Genomic DNA, 21,828 nt, shown 5'->3' on the forward strand with positions numbered 1-21,828 from the left:
TGACTAAAAAGAGTGATAAAAGCCTGGCCTTAGTTAGTGGTATGCTTTCTTACTGCAGTGCAAAGTAAGAGTACCTAAAGTAGCAAGTTAGTTAAATTTCATGCAGCACAGGCTTGTATGAGACTAATGTACTGTTTACATGCCTCTTAAAGTTTTAGAGTAATAAATGTAATATGTGCTATAGTGCTTTCTTCTGTCAATAACTGGCATACGGATGGCTTTAAAACAGCCTTGAATCAATTCCAGATTGACATGGAGACTGGGAATAAGCTCACAAAAACATCACAACACTGCAAAACAATTGATGATAGCACAAACAGCTTTGAAAACTAGCACAATATGGAGGCAGAATACAATACCCTGCAGTGCATGTCTTGGCCCCAGGACCAGCCCACTACATCTCCAGGACAATTATGCAGCAGTATAGAGCTGCAAAGTAAACTCCCTGCTTGGCTGTTTATAAGGGAGCTATTAGATCTGCTGTTACTTTTATTACTACTTGAAGAGGAGGTCCTGCTTACATGCACCTGCTTATATGTACCAACTTACATGCACCAATTTACATGCACCTCTGTGTACTGTGCATTCCTGCTCAGTGAATCAATTCAGGTCACTAATCTGGCAGAAAACAAATTTAGCAATAAACAAAACCAGTTTCCCAACACATTAATGACTTGGATCAACTCATTATGTGGTGAGTACCAGAGCATGATCTAGAAAGAGGTGAAGACAGTACAGTTTGAAGCAGAAGCTCTCTGTGCTGGGGAGTGGGATCCCTTGTTTTGAAGGCAACGATCCTTTAGATTGAGTTCAGCTGTAACACATAAGCCCAAAAACACATTGGAAGGGAATAAATTCTGTATACTTGTCTGTCCTTTCAGAGTCACAGTACTATAGGTCATATTGTGACCATCTACTCAAGGTAAATATTGGGACTGTTAATTGCTCTAATTAATATCTGTGAGGTAAAACTGTTTTTGACTATGTAGAATAAGCACACACCCCCCTCAGTGCACACCACACTCAAAAGTTGAGTGATGCACCTCCAAACGTGCACTTTGCTGTAAGAGGTTGCTCCTAGGGGCAGACGGGGAGGAATCCTAGAATTGTTAAGGTTGGAAAAGACCTTCAATATCATCGAATCCAAGCTTTGACCATAATTTCCATACAAGCTGTGTAATCCCAGCCAACTTCTACATATGCTCAAGGGAAGGGTCTTCACATGAGCAGGGGTCTTTTTGACCTATGGCTGTGATTTTTTAGTATTATAATGAGCATAGTTCAGCTATAGGATAGATGGACTTCAACTGAGTCTTTTGCCAAGTTAGCAATGTATATATAGAGTGGCATCAATATCTTGATTCACTACATCCTGAAAGCTTGTTGGTTCCAGGATGTCTTTGGCTAAGGGATGCTGACTGCTATCTGTTCCACTGATTAGATCTCCTTTCTTGCTGATTAGGCTTGAAAGAGAGAGTCCAGAGAAGGGTGACAAAGGTGAAGGATCTGGTGCATAAGTGCTATGAGGAGAGGCTGAGGGAGCTGGAGTTGTTTAGCTTGGAGAAGAGGCTCCTTAGGGGTGACCGCATGGCTCTCTACAACCACTTGAAAGGAGATTGTAGCCAGGTGGGGATCGGCCTCTTCTCCCAAGCAACCAATGACAGGATGAGAGGACATGGCTTTAAGCTGCGCCAGGGGAGGTTTTGGTTGGAGATTGGGAAGAATTTCTTCACAGAAAGGGTGATTAGACACTGGAATGAACTACCCACAGGGAGGTGGTGGAATCGCCGTCCCTGGAGGTGTTTAAGGAAAGACTGGATGTGGCACTCAGTGCCATGGTCTGGTTGACAAGGTGGTGTTCGTTCATAGGCTGGACTCGATCATCTCAGAGGTCTTTTCCAACCCAATTCATTCCGTGATTCTGTGTGAAGGTACACAAAGATCTTACATCGTACACCCTGCCTTAGGGTCGACACATTCCACGTTTTCCGACACCTGCGCCCTCAGAGCCCCGGGACAGCCCTTCCCGCCCCTTGCGGCCCGCAGGGGCCTCCGCGCCGGCAGAGGGCGCGCCAGCCGGGCCGCCGCACGGGAGGGGGCGGACGGCGGCCATGGCGGTGCTGCTGGAGACCACGGTGGGCGACCTGGTCATCGACCTGTACACGGAGGAGCGGCCCCGCGGTACGAGCCGGCCCCACCGGGTGTGGGTCCGCCCCTGTCCGCCACCGGGACCGGGCTGGCCACTGTCCCCTGCCGGTACCGCGTTCCCCCTGCGCGGGCAGGTGGCGGCCCCGAGCGGGATAGCGGCCGGGCTGGGCGCCCCTGGGGCGGGCGGGGGATCCAGGCGGCGCTTGCGACCACAAATGTAATATATTCTAAATCAAAGGGCTGCTGTGATCTTCTTTCTTAGGTGTTTGAAAAGAAACGGGAGGGAAAATCAAGTGTATTTCTGTATAACTAGCCGTGTTTAGAATTCTTCGAATCGCTAGAGATGGGCTGTAGGAAGGGAGGAAATGTTACCTCTCCTTAGAGCACTTCAGCGTTTATAGATGATACTCTGATGAGTCTCGACACAATCTGCTCCCAAACCACTTTTCTACACGTTAAACTGAATATCTGTTGTATCTGTTCTTCCTGTATCTGGAATATCCTTTAGTAAATGTTGGTATGGTTTTTTACAGCTTGTCTGAATTTCCTGAAGCTCTGCAAAGTCAAGTACTACAACTATTGTCTTATTTATAATGTACAGGTGAGGATTCTCAATTCCTTTTTTTTGTTGTTGGTTTAAAATCACAAACACGAAAGCAATATCTAACGTATTCTGCTTTGTGGCAGAGGGATTTTATTATACAAACTGGTGACCCCGTGGGAACTGGCCGTGGAGGGGAATCCATATTTTGGTAAGTGTTTATGTATCAACATGATATATGTATGTGTGTGTATAATATATGTATCAACAATGAATTGTATAGGGAAATAGGGGCTCCAGTTTGATTATCTTCAGCTCTCTTGAGGCAGAATTACTGGTGGGAAGTAAAAATGTTGGTGGATAGGCTTCTTTGGTTGTCATACCTAGATACCTTTTTAACTTCTGCGCTGCCTTTGGCCATTCCATTTTTTTTTTCCTGGACATTGTTCTATCTTTGACCTTAGAAGTGAAGTTAAACCAACAGCTTGTATGTACATTTCTGTTTGTTTAAAAAGTAGCAAATAACTGTAGTTTGGTAAGAGAAGTATCGTAACTAAGTGCTCTGTAGAAGGCAAAATCATTAGCAGTTTGTTACTACTTTTATCTTTGTAATAAAATGTAGTTAATTGAGCATGAGTGAAACGTAGAGGCTATATTTGATATCCTCTGTGTATAAGAACGTAATCCCTTTGTTCTAAAAATTTGTTTAAGTTCATTTTAGTAATTTTGAATGTATATAAGGAAATCGCTTTTCTTCCTTGTTTAAAACATTTCTGATGGTCATGCAGACAAAAGTTGAAGAAATCATTTGAACAGCTGGGATGGAAGTTAGCAAAATGTTTATGTCCTATATGATTCCTTTGAAATTGTTATTAAAAGTAGAATTAAAATTGCAGAGCAGAACTAATTACAAAGTGCTGGGGAACACAATATACAGAGATAAATAGTTCAGTTTGAACAGAGACAGTGTTGCTCGACCAGTGTTGGCTTTTGTAAGTCAGTCTGAGCCTCTTAAACACAAAACCTTGAACCTATGGATCCATGAATCCTCACTTTGTGGTCCTGGAAACAGTATAATTGTGCTAAGCAGATGCAAGTCTAGGAAGGTAAACTTGCCAGACTTAAGCTCTCTCTGCACACAAGTAGATCAAGTTTATTTTGATACTCTGCTCTGTTACAAGTCTTCTGAGACTTATTGGTATGGCAGGTAGAGAAGTGCAACGTGATGAGAGAGTGTGAGATCCTGTCCTGCTGCTAGCGTGGAGAATGGCAGTTCGTCTTTTTTACCTGTTCGTTATTGCTGAAGTCCACAAAATCTAGTTTTCTGTTTCTCTTGGAAGAGAAATTTTTGATGTAAATTATTGTATTTTTACAGTGTGGAATAACTTATTTTTACAGAACCTACTTAAAACCTACTTCATGCCTCAGAAAAATGTTATATACTGCATTGAACAGCATATAAATACACCCCTCTATCTCCCCCAACCTCCTTCTGTGAAATGTCTCAGAAAAATCTGTTGTTCTCCTGTAATACAAAGTGAACTATATAAGTGTACAGGTCCATAAAAATGTGCATGGATGCAGTGTATATTCTGGGTTTATTTGAAGGCCAATGTAAAAATTTTTAAGATGTCTTATTTACTGTTTTACAGCATTTCATTAGCTCACTTTTTCTTGTAACGAATGTGTTATATATATTTTCAGTCAACTCTATGGTGATCAAGCTAGATTTTTTGAGGCAGAAAAGGTGCCAAGAATCAAGCATAAGAAGAAAGGAACTGTGTCAATGGTGAACAATGGCAGTGATCAGCATGGATCACAGGTTGGTACACAGTGTTGGTACACATCTAAGTAACTAAAATGAAGACTCCATGAGTTTACAAAAGCAATGCAACGATGATAGTGTCATCTCAATAGCATCATCTTGTAATATGGTCAAAAGACATGTGAAAAACCAGCCATAGTTAAATATTTTGCATAGGATTTCAGGTCCCAATGGGTATTTTGTTACAGACAAGAGAAAAATTAAAATACTCAGATTCAAATCCTGTCCTAGATTAGTTTTATTTGTTAGCACTCAGTCCTCTATTTTTTCCTTTATTTATTCCTGTTAATACCTCGATGGGATTTTGCTAATGTATAAAACAGTCAGGAAAAAAATCTGTAGTTGAATGGAAGGGAAAAGTAAGGAAACCAGGGTTTGAAATAATCTTGAAATTTTCTGGTTATGACTTCATGTTAGTTTGGAAACTGAAATCATACCACGGTTTCTTCTGTATTGTTACATAGAAGTGTGTATTAATAATACAGTAAGTTTACAGTTTTACCCCAGTGCTGGTATAAAACAGTTTTTGAAAGTGGTGGTGTGCCCTTTGCTGTTCCTTGTTCAAGTGCATTTTTGCTGTAGGTAGGGGTTTTTACATTTTTTTTAAAGTTCTTTTGCGTAGAATGGTGTTGTTTCTAAATTATTATTTTAGGTCTGTTGTCACTTTTATAAATTTAAAATGCCTCACTTGTAATATCCATATGTTTTAATTTTTAAAAAGAGGGTTTCTTAATAACTGAAGAACAGTTAAGAAAAAAGTATGGGTTTATTCCAGCTAGAGCTTGTAATATATGCAGTTAATTTTTCTGCTTCCTTGCATTGTATGTGTAAAAGTGCTTGGGTGTGGGGTTTAGGAAAAAGAGGTGATATTTGTATTTATATTTAAGGTGCAACCTGCTAGTGTATATACAGGCATATGGGAACGAATGCAATTCCCAGGAACATTATTGCAGCTTCTTCCTTGGGAAAGAAGAATTCCAGTAAGGAATTACATGGAGTTGCCTTACAAGTAGAGTGTAGCTTAGTGTAACCTATACCAAATACTAGCCAGTCTTAGCTGTGTTGCAGAGAGAATGAGGAGTGAGATGTTACTGGTCAGATTGTAAAGTGTGGATGTAATGGTTGTGTTCTGTTATTTGTGCATATCTGCTTCTTCCTCCTTCATTCATTACCGAGTGCCCTCCATCTTTGATTAGTTACCAAGTGCTCAGTTGGTATCATTTTCCAGATTTTCACTTCAGTTTTACCCTGAAGTGAAAGACCTGATTTGTATTAAGATACATTTCAGTGCCAGTTGATCTAAGTCAGTGCTACTGTGTTCTAGTTCTTCTCTCAGTGCTACTGCATCCTGTTTTTCAGGAGAGAAAGAAGGAAGGAAAAAAGTCTGGGTAGAATTAGGTGAAGGTAGAACTGTGGAAGTTTTTGCCACATTAATGAAAATGCACCTGCTGACCACTGCCTGTTGAACAGGTGATTAGAGCTCAGCTCCCAACTCACTGCTACCTGGAGGGGTAGCCTTGTACTTTCTGCCCTCTCCCTTTCATCAGCTGTGGTGCCTGTCACAGCCTTTGCTGGTCTTGCTCAAGAAACCTACTCAGCAGGTAGCTGTCTGCTCTTCCTCTGCCTGTCTGACTTTCTGCCAGATTGCTGAGTCAAACCAACTCACAAAAGGATCCAGAGAGCCAGAGCTGAAGGCTCATGCAGAGGGAGACTTGTATGAGAGAGCCTCTCTGCCTCAGGCAGTGGCTGTGAGCTGTAAGTTGGCTCACAGTGCTCCCAGAGCTGATGGAAGAAGACTAATCTTCTTCTGCAAAAGTCAGGAAGAATTTTTTTCCCATCAGATTCAGTGAGAGTTGTCTCTCTCCTAAGGTAAAAAAAGCAAACAAAACAAAACTGAATTTTGGTATTCATTGTTACTGGTTTTGTGTCTTCTTTTGTAGTTTCTTATTACTACAGGGGAAAACCTGGATTACCTTGATGGTGTACATACAGTATTTGGAGAAGTGACAGAAGGCATGGATGTATTGAAGACAATTAATGAAACCTTTGTAGATAAGGACTTTATCCCGTATCAAGATATCAGGTGTGACTGCTTTTAACTTCACTTTTTGAGGAATACATTGTAATTAAATGAATTAGTCTTTTTTTGAAACTAGATGAATATTTTGAAGTCAGGTGACCTGTACATGCTATGTTAAATATTTTTTTTATTCCAGTAATATTGGTAAAATAAGCAAGTACTAAATAAACAAGTATGTATGCAAGTACTCAACTATGCCACCCTTACAGAAGCATCAGTACTAGAATTTAGAAGCATCAACACTAGAATTTACAAGCATACGGTATATGATGATCTCGGAGGTCCCTTCCAACCCAGCTGATTCTATGATTCTATATTTGGCTGTTTGGGATATAACTGAGAATTAGTGGGGCTGGTGTGCTGTTACTTGAGTAAAGAGAGTTTTATTTGCATGTAACCGATGCTGATCTTGATTTTGTTCTCTGTAAGGATAAATCACACAGTAATTTTAGATGATCCGTTTGATGATCCACCTGGCTTGGCTGTTCCTGATCACTCACCAGAACCTACGAAGGAACAGCTCGATGTGAGTGCTCATGTTATCTTCTTGGGGAAAAGTTGGAAGAAATAATGAAATAAATTTATCTCTAGTGGTGTCCAGCACAGAATTGGCCAAAATAAGAATTCAGTCTTTTAAGACTTTGTCTGTCGAATCCATGTCCTAAAAGAACGACACATTTTTTCACACAGGAGGATAAGCAACACTCTTCTGCTACACATCTTGAGTTCTGATATGTCAAATGCTTGTCAGTTATTTGAAGCTATTGCTGTGTTGAATCAAATACAGCTGCTTAATCTTTCGAGAAAAGGTTAAAAGCATGACTTGAGTGCTCTCCCCGGTGACTCTGGTGGATTTAGGTTTGAAAGCTGTATTTTAGATTTCTATTTGCAGTGTAGATAAGCAGAACATTCAGAATATTCACCTTAGGTATTATTTGTTTTCTGTATACTCTGCTAGAAGACAAAATATAACTAACATTTACTATTATTAAAGTAGTTACCACTATTTTCCTTTTAAATGTGAAATAGTATGTGTTTCAGTGGAAGTAATTGTGGTCATTCTTTGAGTTATATGTGCTAACATGCATACTGTTGTGGACTATTTGTTCAAACAGAAGAAATCTTCTAAAAAATAATTGGAGTAGTTAATAATTCACTCATAGCATGGAGCTATGGAAGTTATATGTGAGATTATCTCCTTGCATGGAAAGGAGTTTTTTCAAGCAATGACTAAATTGAATAGAGAGAATATTGTTTATTCTCAAACTTAATACCTATAATTACAAGATTGGAAGGAGGCTTTCATAGTGTGTCTGCACTGTGGTTAGTCTCTGATGTACCTTCAGATACGTTAAATGGTATAAAGAGTTTAATAGCTCACTGCCAACTGTGTAGAGACTTGAAAATTTTACTTAGTTTTCTTTTTTGTAACCTTTCTGAAGATACACCTTTTGGTGTCTGTAAGAGGGAGAGCATTGTGTTGATGCTGAAGAGGAGAAAAATTAAACCTCAAATCCTATCTAGGTGTAGGTGTATAAAAATAAAATTCTTGTTTTGCTATATTCTGTTTAATGTTTGAGTCTTACAAGACATCATGGATACTTGCAGTGTTCCTGATCTTCATTTCGGGTAGGAACTATCTGAATTAGAAATGATTTGACACTTGTGATGAGTTTTTCAGTATGAGGTGGGAACATAAAAGAATTTAGAATACTTAACTGAATATTGTTTAGACTGGTCCCAAAACTTCATACATAGTTCACAGTACCTGAAAGTCCACTTCTGCGGAGATACAGTGCTTAAGCATTTTCATGTCTTGAGGTGTGAGGGGAGAGATCATACAAGTAATATTTGGAAAGTAAGAAAGAATTTTTGGCCATGACTTGGTAATAAATAGCTTTTTCCTTAATATTTCAGAGTGGCAGAATAGGAGCAGATGAAGAAATTGATGACATGAAAGGACGGTCTGCAGATGAAATAGAAGAAGTTCAAGCAGAAAAAGAAGCAAAAACTCGTGCCATTCTTCTGGAAATGGTGAAAATCTTCCTGCATTTATCTTGCAGATGTTATTCCAGTGTGTGCACGTGTTATTAAGTCTAGAAGAATGTGTACTACTTATCTTGAAATTGCTTATCTTGTGATGATGTCATGTTTCAGAATCTGTGCTATTAAATGTCTGTGGTACAATGAAAAGGATTGAGTGTGAGCACTGGATGTGGTTTTTTGATAAAACTGGTGATACTTCGTTTTCAAAGCCAGGATTAAAAGTGGGGCAGTGAAGGCTTTGTAAAAACTTGCTAGAAATGCATCCAATTAAAAAACGTAACATACATAACATGCTGCTGAGTATTTGTAGTCCTGGGAAAGGTTTAGCATGTGTGGGAGAGAGCTGAGCTAATTTGTGATAATCTCTTCCCAGTACATACAGTGGCATTGAAGTTGCATTATTCATATCTGTAATGGCACTCTTCCTCCTGTGGAATTAGTTGAATTTAACACTGGTTAACTCTGTGTTCCTCCTTCTTAAATTTAGTGTTTGTTAACTGCTGGCGGTTGTAAACTCAGTAGTAACAAAAATTGTGAATAGGCTTTGGAATCTTTTTTTTTTTCTTTAAGGGAAAAAAATTTAAAAAAGCATACGCACTGTTGAAGAATGAGTGAATCCATCTCACTCCTTTACAACTACCAAATTCAAATTTATGGTGAATAGTTCTCAGCAGAGCCTAATTCCAAGGTCAAACCCCAGATATGGCCACAATGTTGCAGAAGACTTGTAGGAGAAAAAGAAGTGCTTTTAGAACTCTCTGTTATGTTATGAACAGGAAAAACAAAGTAGAAAGCATTTGTCAACTTTAATGAAGTCCCATGGTGGAATTGCAAATAGATAATAATTCTTAGGTGCTACGGAAAACACTTTTTTGTGGCACTGAGTAGGAAAAATAATTTAATTTTTGATTTTGTGATAGGAAAGATTTTTTTTTTCTTGAGGTCATACAGAAGTTGTGTTGTCAGTGTGCTGTGCTTCCTGTAAAGAGCTTTAGGCAGAAGTGATGAACATCCTTTTCTGTATGCCACAGGTGGGAGACTTACCAGATGCAGATGTCAAGCCACCAGAAAATGTGCTGTTTGTTTGTAAGCTGAATCCTGTGACCACAGGGGAAGACCTGGAGATAATATTTTCACGATTTGGTCCCATTAAAAGGTAATTATGGTAAAATAAAAGGGAAAACCTTCTGCATTGAAACTGAACTTGATTCCTCTCAGTTCAGATTTGGCTGTTAAGGAGTAGTCTGGTGTCTCATGAGATTTATGCTGTGTTTGGATAGAGACCACCACAACAGATGAGTACCCTGTCCCAGCAGTGGTTTTAAGTGAAATCCTAGGGAAGTGTAGAAACAAAGAAAGCATATGATATGCTTCCCTGCCCCCTGTCCTCTCACTCCTTTCAGCAGTTTTTTTCTGATATGCTACATGAGCTGTACACGGTCTCTGGGTTTTTCTTTTGCATGGGAATATGTATGGTTTAGGATAAAGCAACAAACATTTCTGGCATCTGATATACTCATTGTAAGGTGTTTCTGATGCCTGCTGCCTTTTTGAGTTTTGAACTTGGCTTCTGGTAGTTTCAATTGATTCCTCCCAGTACTGCTATCAAAAGACATGATGGGCAATGAAGACTGCTTTCCTACACCTCTTTGTCCTATACTCCATAGTAATTTTTTCCACTGCTAAGAGCACTAGCCTACATACTCCTGCTTTGTAGTAGGGATTTCCTTACCTTGTTTCTCTTTTCTTGACTTTTTCCTGTTCTTTTGTTTTCATTTCAAGATGAGAGAACCAGAGCTGCACATGGTATTGAAGAAATTACAGATATGCAGTGGCACAGTGGTGGTCTCTGCAATTATTCTCAACTCCTTTTCTAGTGATTACTAAAGCTGAGGGTTTTTTGTTGGATTTTTTTTTTATAATGCACACGATTCTACCCTTGCTCATCCTGTAGCATTTATCTACATCATATGAACATCGTTTGCTGTCTTGTTGGTCTTGTAAGGACTTTCTGCAATTTCTTCAGTCTTTATTTTTGCTACCTTTAACAATTAGTATCATCAGCACAATTTAGTATCATCAGCAAACTTTGAAATCAGTTTGCTCTTACCTGACCTTTTGCATGTTTATCAGTGCAATGTTCCTTATATCCTTTTCCCAAAAAGCCTTTGGTTCAGGAGTTTATTAGAATTTCCAGAGGGATTTCAAAAGACTGCATCAAATGCATCATCATCATGCATAAGCATATTGACTCTTTCAGAGCGCTTCACTTAGGTTTATTCAGGTGGTCCTGAGTAGACCCTGTGTATTCAGACACACACTAAGTCTGTTCTGCTTTGAGTTTCTACCAGTTTGTGTGGTACTGGCACACAGGCCTGCAGACACCCAGATCCTAAACTAGGTTGTCCAGGGGGAAAAGGGACTGGTGAAATGGGCGTTGTGTGCAGCTCTTACAACTCCAGCATGATGTCTGTTTGTCCTAGGGATTTATTTTTTTCCCCTCTATCAGTTTGTTCACTACCTCTTCTGCAATCCTTCCACTTTGAGACAGATTGTCTGAATAATCCACGAAGCAGCATTCTTGCACAAAACCGTCCTGTCATCTTCCTTACTGATGGCTGCTGCAACGAATGGCTATAGCTTCTCTGAATAGCCTTTGTTCTACTTTTTTTTCTTTTTCCCCCCCCCCCCCCCTTTTGATTGTGTATCCTAATCCTGATTTGTCATTTCCTCAGTACATGTGGGGGAGGTCTCACATTATTAAGTCTCACCTTAATGCCACATTTCCTGCCCTGGTTGTTTGTCTGTCCTCCTTCAGCATCCTGTAGTCAGAATTCTTATGTCAAGTACAAGAGTTGGGTAATGCTGATGCAATACTGTATTGTTCCCATTTTACATCTACTGATTCAATACTTTTGGGCTTCTTTTTTTTGCCCTGTGAACTGTCTGATGAAAAGATGGCTGCTAAAGAGGTGCTTGCTAAGAAGAGAAAGTTTGTCACATAGTGTCTGTTTAAACTTCGCTTAAAATGACTGAGAAAACAGAATGTGAAATTTCTTATCTTGCATTAGTGAAATGCAAAAAATTAATAACAAGTATTGGAAAATGTATTTTGTTTCATTAATTAGAAATTAATCTCTAGTTCTACACTTCATGGTAGCTGTTTGCGAGTTAAGTGTAATTACTCAAGTAATGTCGCAGGCATTTTTTCTGTGCAGACACCCCCACATCAGTAGGGGGTCTCAGAATCAAATGTTGTAATACCTTCGAGGTGTTTTGGTTTTGTGATTTATTTTTTTATTTATTTGAACTGTTACTCTCCCTTTTAAGCAATGCTTTCCTATCCTATAATTTTTGCAACAACAGCATTGACATTTTAATTTTATATCAATTTTTCAGCTGTGAAGTGATTCGAGACTGGAAGACTGGTGAATCTCTTTGTTATGCTTTCATTGAGTTTGAAAAGGTATGTTTTTTAGGTATACTATATGTAGATTCTGCTTATAAAAGTTCATTTCTGGTATACTTCCATTAAGGAAAAACACTGACATCTTCAAGTGTGGGGTAGCTAATACAATATAAAATACAATAGTGTCCTACACTGGGCTTGTAAATGATGCTTACTGTATCAACATGCTGCTCTTACTGTGAGATTGATAGTGATAGTTCTCTGGGTGGTGCATAGCTTTGTATGTGGTAATCTGTCTAATCTGTGAGGAAGATCCTGGAAAAGTGTTCTCACTTTTGAGTTAGCCTACTTACGTACTTAAAATGGAGCTTTTTTTAGTTGTCCTATTTTCCTTATTTTTCTGAATGTATTACATTGTGCCAAATACCTGACTGGACTGGCAAATTTTTAAAGTGATGAATTGAACTAAAGAATTGGAATTTGAAATGCTGATGTTCAGAGAAAGCATAACTATTGCTTTTGAAATGGTACAATGCAAGAACTGGTATATTGTAGGCAATTTTGGAAAGAAATGTGTGTCATTAAGCAGTTGAATATACTTACGAAATAATCATGACTCAAGGTATTCTGGTAATGTTAATATCAGGAGGAAGACTGTGAGAAAGCCTACTTCAAAATGGACAATGTGCTGATAGATGACAGACGGATACATGTGGATTTTAGCCAGTCTGTTGCTAAGATTAAATGGAAAGGAAAAGGTAGGTACATTTGCAATACTTTGATCCTCATAACTTAATAAGCTATGGCTTCAAAACTAAGCATTATATAAAGAGTTTCTAGTTTAAATCATCTCATCTTCAGGGATATAAATTTTGCTGGTACTATAATAAGTAAAGCAACACAGTTGTTAGCTCTTCCTTTCATTTGTTTTGTATGAAAGAGTAGAAGGGTTTACAACTGTACTACATTAACATTGCATTGCCACTGATTACCTTTTTTATCCAGTGTATTTTTGCCACTAAAATATTTTTTTCTCTCAAGCTTTGGACATGATGTTTTTTGATATTACTTATTAGCAGACTAATATTGCAGTACATTGTTACTTTCTAGTTTCTTTTCTTTATTCACTGTATGACAGTCAGGTATATATAAGAAAAAGTCACTATTCAGGCCAAGGATTTCTGCTCTTCACCTCCAGTAGGTCAAACATACTGTCCAGCAGGTTGTATTGTATGAATGCCCAAGTTCAGGTGTTTGAGGATGTTTTGGGAAGAAAAAAATGGAGGAAGAGGTGGATGCAGTGGTTATTTTGTTGCTGGGGAATGAAGAAGACACTAGGCTTGGAGAGGCAACTGTACATTGCAGTGGTGGCATTCTTGTGTGTCTTCTCCTAAAAATGCAATCAGCCCTCGGTTGTTAGCACACAGTTTCTCCAAGTAGGGTTCTGGTCATGAACACTGAGGTCCTAGAACTTGTCCTGCACAGAGCAAAGCAGACTCTGTAGTTTGTCTATACATGTGCTGCACTGCATCCTGTACAACTGACTGTGTGGAAAACTTTGTCTGGGTAGATTAGGTCTAAATTGTTCAAAATACTGAAAAGCTAACTATATTGTCGTCCTGTGCTTCAATGGTACCTAAAACATGACCTAGGGGAGGTACCATCCTTGTTCCTTGGGAGGCCGCTTCTGGCCCAGCCAGTGAATGTTGCAGTTCCCAGTGTAGCCGTGAGATGGCAGCACGTTGCTGTGGTTCGCTCCTCTCTGGGCTGGTACTTCCGGTGAATGGATGGAAACGGGAATCTCTCTTGCCCCTCTCTAAATCCAAACGCGACCAGGTGTTTTTATATAGTTTTCCATTTGAATTACTGAGCTATAGCTGTCTCAGAGGTTTCCCTTTGTGCAGCCCAGAGCAAAAAGTCAGTTAATAATAGTTTAACAGAATTTTAAGTAGTGTGACACACGATCCCTAAATGGGACTAAACCAGTTACTGAATTCTGCTTTGTGATCTTCTTCGTATGTTGTCTCCACTAGACATGATAAGGAGAAAGCCATGTGTTTCCTAATGATATCTGCAAGCAAGAGAAGGACAGAACATCACAGCTTGTTCTCCTTTCCTACTTTGTAACCAAGATGTCAGGTTTTTTTCTGGAACTGTATCCCGCTGTGCATCTCTCTATGGTTATGAAGAGCTCTTAATCAGGACTTAATAATAGTTGTGTGTCTTGGTTGTGTTTTTAGCTGTAATGAGTTGATTGTATTTTTCTGTGAACAGGTGGGCGTTATACCAAGGACGATTTCAAAGAGTACGAGAAGGAACGTGACAAACCTTCAAAACTTGCTCTGAAAGAGAAGGTAAAACCAAAGCAAGAGTATCCTTTCTGGTCAAAGGTGCTTTTTGAATTAAGTACAGTTTATGGAAGCAGCCTGGAAAAGAGTTCTTAATTTTAAAGCTTGCCAAATGGATGTTTTGTTGCTGCTTCATATAACCAACCATTTGGTGTTTGAGATAGAATTAAGCATTTTGTGCTTTTCACTTGATAGCTTTGATGAATTTAGTAAATATACTCTTTCACTTCCATGTTGTGTGCAGGTAAATAATGTTCCCAGTCTACAGCCCTGGAATGATGTGTAACATAACAGAGTTTTAAGTAGTTTCAGAAGGGACATTCTATCCAGAATGAAACCAGAGTAGTAACTAAATCATTCTCTGAGATTATACTTTGCTTGTGGTAAGCATGAGAGGAAATAAGCCCATAGCTTGTTCAGATATCCACAGGTATTAAAAAAAGGAGAACTGGGACCTGGCTGTACTGTTTGACAGGACAGAATTCAGTTAATAACCCTGTTCTGACTGAAACATTTTAAGTCTTGGTAAATGCTTTTCTGATAAACAGGGATTTGTTTGCTTCACGAGGTGTTGTGTTCTGCTACTTACTGATATTAAATAACAGATCTGTCCTTAACCAACACCATCAGTGCCAAGTATGACCTTGTGCTGGATGAGGATGTCGAAGAGTCTCAAACAAGTCACTCACACTTGGCTAAAAAACAAAAGAAGAAAAAGCACCACCACTCCGAAGATGACGATGATGACAAGAGGATCAAAAAATCTAAGGTACTTACCTCTTCATGCACTAACTTTATACCTGTTCATTGGTTTCCTCATAAAAGAAACCAGGAAAAAAAGGTCTGATATTGAATGAGGACATGGCATGCAAAGTCCCTTAAAATACAGCACTTGTGAACTTACAGAAGGCTGATGTTAATATTTGATTATAAAAGAGGCTTTCCAAATCCTTCTTGACTTTTGCGACTTGGCATATCTAGAAGGCTTTTCACCAAAACATCGTAAAGAGGCAGTGTAGCCTCTCATAAAGTAGGAGATCTTCAGCACTTTGAACCCGTTGTTCACATATTCCCAGTCGTAAACTAGTAGTTAATCATATTTCATGGCTGTAGACTATTTTTCATTTTCTTACCAGACCATCATATGTTGACTTTTTCCCATATGGAAAACCCCCCGATCTCTTTGTATTTGGGGTTTTTTTTTTTATTTTTCCCTAAAAGTTTTGGAAACATTTCTGTAAAATCTGTGTGTGGGTTTGCTTGCATCTCTACTGTGCAAGTGTATGGTACTGTAAGGCTGGGACTGTGGAGGAGATCATCAGGAAAGACTGATTCTGTCTTTCACTAGTTCCACTGCAACCTGTCAGGACAGCATTCTCACATTTATGATCTCAAGATATTGGTGTTCTGTGGAAACAAGGTCTGCAATGCTAAAGTGGAGGGTTGAACCGTCATTGAAGTGTGAGCATTAGGAGGAATTGAGTTAAGCTGAAAAAGACAAATACCCAAACCCTACTATTTTAAAAAGGCAAACTTTATGAGTGAGAACAAAACTGTCTTCTACCAACTTTGTAGAAAGTGGTAAGGTTTCAACCGCAGTAAATAAAGCCTTTGTCCTGTCATGAGTTTCGAGTACTTCTCTAAGTTCTGTGTACACAGAGCATTCATGATTCTGTTGTTCTGTTACATCACTACTTCTGTGATGCTTAAAAATAACTTTTCTCATGAACATTAGTAATTAAATTCTTTCAGTGCCACCAGTGAGCCCTATTGCTCATTCATGGACAAAGTCCTTTTGCCACTGTGTACTAATTGTGTCAGAGTCCCTTGGGCAGAGGAGGGGAGACACCTGTTCAGATAATTGAAATCTCAACTGGAGCACGTACAGACAAGAGGTCTGGACTACTTTTGGTTTAGACTTCCTCCTGTCTTTTTGACTGATTGACACTGTTGCTTCAGCATTCTTGAAAAGGGTATTTCTGGCAGTAATGTTTGTTCTCGATGGTTCAGAAATTACACCTGTGGAACTTACTGGTCATGTGTTATCAGCAGAGAACATTTAAAAATCATTTAGAAGTCTCCACCCCTGCAAATGGCACAAGTACCAGCAGCAATATAAGGTGTTAATCTCTGTCATAATAGTTCCAAGGGAATCTGAGTCTTCATAGCACAGTGGATTTCATAGCACAAAATCATAAATGAGGACAGATGGATTCCTGGCGTTGTTTCTGGTACTGGAAAAGAATATTTTCTAGTGCTTCACTGTATGATCTCTTCTATGTGTATGTGTATCTTTTTGTGATTTAGTCACCTGCTCCTAGTGTGGTTTGTTCCTGTAGTCTCTGCTACTGTATTCTGGTACCTTCTTTCCCATGGCTTTCTTCTCTCTTACTTACCTTTACCCAGTTCACTGTAATATCTTAGCTTTCTTATGCCCAAAATCACAGAAGGAGGCTTACTTCTATTCTCTGATGACAAGCATCACAGATCCCTCTTGGACTTGTGAAAATTAATTTCTGGGAAGAACTTTTCTCTCTGGATTTGACTGTTCTCGTTAGTGTGTAGTGTATAGTATGTACATACTGAGCAGTATGTACTCACTCTCACGTATAGATTCAGTAAGTGTCTTGGGCATGGCCTTTCCAATGAAATCTGTAGCCAACTTAGCTGAGAAATCTTGTTTGACATATACAAAATTTATTTTTTTAATTTTTTTTTATTATTTATAATTTGGTCCTAATATGTGGAACTCATACCAGAGCAGGGGAAGGAAGCATGTTCCTGAGGTGGAGTGTGTTCACTGTGAATACTGAGGCCAGCACAGAGGGTAACAGTAGCATTTTTAGTATAGGCAAACAAAGCGTTCTCCCTTAACCCTATTTTGTAAATCATAGAATATATTTGAAGTAAGAACTTTAAAACAAAACAACAGCAGACCTCCCACAACTAATTGGCCAAAGACCACAATAGCCGTGCTTCATGCAGAAACTTCTACCCCAAGTCCTTAGTGTGGCCGAGATTTTAATTGAGATCACGGGCTTATAGTGGGAAGTTCTGGCAACTGGAACTGCAGTTTGTTCTATGAACTCCAGCTATGACTTGAAGGGGTTTTATTTTCTGAATAGTTTCCATAAGGTTAGGTTGTTTTTCTGTTCTCTTGCTGGTGATTTTTTTTTTCTTTAGTATATTTTGACTCATCCTTTTCTTAGTCTGACTCCTGTTTCCTGAATCTTCAGCAGTGTTGATGTTTTTAAGAATGTATTTTTGAATCTTGTGCTGTTTGACTTGATTCCAGTGGGTAGAAGAGGTAGGGTGTTGTGGCTTGCGTTTAGTAGGTAACAGGATGTGGGTCTGGGGCAGGAGGCTGGACTACCATGTGGGTTTGTGAATAGAATTTGGTAGTTTTTTTAAATACAGGTCAAGCTCCTGCTTGAGATCTGTATTACAACTTTGTTCCCCTTCCAGTTTTCTCTGTTTTCTCTTGGATTTTATTTTTTAAGATAACTGGATCTGTGGAGGAGTATAGCCTATCCAATAGTTTTTTGTGAGGCATAGGGGCTTCCTGACTTTCCAGTTTCTGTACTGCACGGTTTCAACACAGATACTCATTTTTCTGGTTTTAATTTCCTGCTCTTACTGCTTTTTGCATACTGTTCCCTTTAGATTCGGGGTCAAGTTTGATCAAAATATTCCCCCTGAAAAGGCTGTCTCTATTTGTTTGCTCCTTTTAACCTTTAACTAATGTGCCTATAAGTGATATGCTTAATGTGTTTAGAGGTGGCATATGTATTCTACTTTTGTGGTCATAGTATTTCTAGCTGATTTACCTGCAGGTGCTGTTCAGGAAGTGACTACTTTTGGCGAAGTCAGCCATGAACTTCCAGAGAAGTGTCTTCCCCTCTTTTCGTATTTCCTTCCTCAAACAACCCAGCCTGGTGCTGGATTAAGAATTGAGGTGATCATCTCTTAGTCATTAGTCATTAACTGATGAGAGGCTGTGATCCTGTATTGAGAAATCTGAACATCAGCAGTAGGAGAGAGCCTGTTTTTAAGGAAGAATTTTTTTTCTTCTTCTTCCAAAACAGCATGGTTTTGAATTAGGGCATAAAAGATTTGATATCAAGATAACATTGGTTTTAGTAATATAGAGTGTTTAAAAAACTGACCTTTTTCTATGCCAAAGACTTTAAAATGTAAAGTCTTATTTAAGGGGTAATGCAGCTTGTGTTGGTGGTGGACTAAGATGCAATTCATTCTATTAATTCAGACCACTACACCGTGTTCATAGTAGCTACTGTGGTGACTTTTTTGTGTCCCTTTCAGACTTGCCCTGTACACCTACACCTTAAATGCTTCTATGAACGTCACTGAGCTTGGCTAACTCAATGCTTATATGACTTTTTTAATCCTTTCAACAAGTTGCCCATTGTATGGCATTCAACGTGGGCTATTTGGCTGTAGTTTCAAGTGTTCACTAACCTGTTCCCCACCCTGACTTGGCCGGTAGCCTGCCTCGAGTGTTGACATGGTAGATTTTTCAACTGAGCACTGTTCTGCTGTTCTCCTGGTTTCCCATGTGCTGGGAGGCAACTCCAGCAACAAATCAGGTAGAAGGCAGCCATACACAAAGCCCACCACTTGTTTACCTGGCCAATATTGTCTTGTTTCTCTGTACTCCACCACCGGCATGTCCATCTTCTGATGCCCATCTTCTGATATTCTTGCCACAGAGGGGCTCAAAACTTGATGTCTTGTTCAAACCTATGGAGAGTGAGGGTTTTTGGCTAGAAGAGTAATACGACTGTGCATCATTTTGACGGTGAATGGACAAAGTTTTTGTAAATAGCTCAAAGCACCACTGAGTCTTTTTGGTGGATTCAGATTTCCACATCTGTACTGAAATAAGTTTGACATTAAAGACATGGAATAGGCACTTGGCCACCAGTGAGATTACTGTAGCCAGCAGTAGGAGAATTTTTTTCTTATAGATCAAACCTGTGATTATTCATGTGGGTGTTTATCCAGGGGGTTTATGTTGCTTATTGTAACCCTAGTCTTTCAGCATTACCTATGTAATTATAAAAGTGATGTTTGCTCTGGGAACCATCCTGATCCCTGGCTCTCTGCATAAAAGCTCTGTTTGCAGTAGAATTTTTTCACTGTTCTTTTAAATAAATAAAGTTTGCTTGTTTGTACATGGAGTATAGGTTTCAGCCATACAATTGTGAATGCTACTGTCATGGTGCGTATTTAGGAAAATCATATCTGAAACGAGGAAGGAAACACTGTGTAATTTAATGCAGACATGTTTCACAGTTCATCATGATCTGTGCTCAGTGTTGTTAGTAAAATTCCATAAATTGGTATCTGTCTGCTAGAGCATTTAGTCATACTGAACTTTCAGGTGATCAGTCATACCTTCAAAAAAAAAAGTGTCTACCACCTTTTAACAGCAAGGTGTGTAAGTATCTTTCTGCAGGATTCTGAAGCTCCCTCTTGTATTTTGTTTCGTGGTATATCTTAATTGAATAATAAGAACAAACTAGTTTTTAGCAGTGCTTGAAAAATGTTAGTTCACATGTCAAAAATCAGTGTTTTGTATTAATAAAATCTTTAGAGCTCCTTGAAATGGAATGTCTGCTTCCTAAGTGATCTGTGTCTTTTTACTTTTAAAACTGGTATGATGCCACGGCCTGTACAGGTGTTGGTGTCCGCACATAGTGAGTGTAGTGTGTGCTGTGCCGTAATGTTGTCAGTGTGACATTTCAGGCCTATTTCAGACTATCTTTCCTAACTGCAGTCTCAGGAGTTTCATACTGCCTAGTGCAACATGTAGAGCACTTGTTCTACTGACAGCAATTCCTCCTTTGTTACCTCATCTTTTTTCTCTCCAGAGCAAATCTGTTCTGTGCACTGAGCCCACTCACACAGCATTCTTAGTGACAACATGAAGAAATCTAGGAAAGTTCAAAATTTCCTCATTTTTGGCTCCCTGACCTTGCAGCTTTTTTTTTCAGGAGTTTTTATGCGTGTGGTGAAACACCATTGCCACTTGTAAATACTGTTGGTCTCTCCTTTTTAGGTCATTTTAAATTAGATAGATGAACTTGAACCCCCTTAGAGTTTACTATGCCTGTGTATTGAGTATATCCTCATGTGTTTTGTCTATTGGTTATACCAGCAAGCCTGCAAAATATAACTAGCTTTTCTTTAGCTCATTATTTCCATTTCAACTCACATACCCTGTGTTGTTGTTTGATTGTGCATTTAAGAGGATCGTATTCTCCATGCTGCCTCTTCTTGTGGACTTCTACCTTCAAGGAAACATAGTTTGCACGTGTCTGTGTGTCGTTGGTCTCTGTAACAGTGTCATTTATTTTGCTGAAGCCTAGAGTTTAGACCATTAAGAATTATTACAGGCATGTCTTAAAAAATGTTCTGCATCTGCATAGCACTGGAATGCCTGTAGGGCTTGAACCAAAACTTATGATGGAAATACTTGCATTGGATACTTACATTAAAAATCCAAATCTAGCTTAGAAGCTTGTGTGATGCTTATGAAGAGTTTAATAGTATCCATCTGAGTGGAATCCCTGATATAATCAGTTTTTGGGTAATGCTCCATAGGAAATACAAGGAGAAGCATTCCTGACAGCCCTGCATTTTTCCATACACGCTGTCAAAAACTTATCTTCTTCATATGGTTTTGGTGGGGTTTTTTTCGTGTTGTCTTTCTCGAATCATCATGGATGTGCATCTGTTTCAGGGAGTACCAGCCCTAGCTAAGGAACCAACCATGCTTGAGTCTTCTCAAGTTCTCTTCACTCTTCATGTCTTTATATATTTTCCCATTTTGTCTGCAACTACATTTCTGTCCAATTCCTTTAACAGGATTCTGATCGAAAACATGAGGGAGAACGCTGTAGAGAGAGGATAAAGAGTGAGAAGAAAGACAGGCATCGGAGTCGCAGCCGTTCTCAGGAGAGAGATTACAGTTACAGCAAACAGAAAGACAAATACAAAGAAGACTTCCGAGTAAGAGACTGGGATAAAAAAACAGACAGAAGCAGAAGTCCTAAGAAATCAAAAGACAAAGAGAGGTCCAAGTACAGATGAAGGATGAGGAAAAGAAAGAGGGGGACTAAAATATGTTTTCTTCCAGTATTTCCAACATTCTGTCAAATGGATGTACAGTTACTGGATAAAAGCAGTTGCCTTCTGTTGGCAGCCTGACCTTATAATTCTATGAATGCCCAGTGTATGACTCTCAGAGTAAACTGTGATTCCAAAACCATGCTTTCAATAAAGTATTTTATGTTAGGTAATTGGTCTGAATCTCTGGTAAGGAATGTTGTCTAAAGGTTTATGGAAACATAAGCATGCACTAACAAGTGAATTGCCCTTCTCCACTGTGACAGGATTTGCATGATG

General features: G+C 39.1%; 1 protein-coding gene across 1 annotated transcript; it reads left to right on the forward strand.

The window, feature by feature from the left end:
* Positions 1 to 2,093: 2,093 nt before the first annotated feature.
* Positions 2,094 to 21,722, forward strand: PPIL4 (peptidylprolyl isomerase like 4). Its single transcript, XM_027634055.1, has 13 exons — positions 2,094 to 2,181; positions 2,682 to 2,749; positions 2,836 to 2,900; positions 4,394 to 4,511; positions 6,455 to 6,597; positions 7,024 to 7,120; positions 8,512 to 8,628; positions 9,672 to 9,796; positions 12,040 to 12,106; positions 12,696 to 12,807; positions 14,324 to 14,420; positions 15,028 to 15,166; positions 21,289 to 21,722. The coding sequence occupies exons 1-13, from the start codon at positions 2,112 to 2,114 to the stop codon at positions 21,511 to 21,513; spliced, it is 1,443 nt and encodes a 480-aa protein (XP_027489856.1). The 5' UTR covers positions 2,094 to 2,111; the 3' UTR covers positions 21,514 to 21,722.
* Positions 21,723 to 21,828: the final 106 nt, after the last annotated feature.

Source organism: Corapipo altera, unplaced genomic scaffold, assembly GCF_003945725.1.
Source record: "Corapipo altera isolate COAL_440 unplaced genomic scaffold, ASM394572v1 2b, whole genome shotgun sequence".
In the NCBI taxonomy this organism is placed as follows: Eukaryota; Metazoa; Chordata; class Aves; order Passeriformes; family Pipridae; genus Corapipo; species Corapipo altera.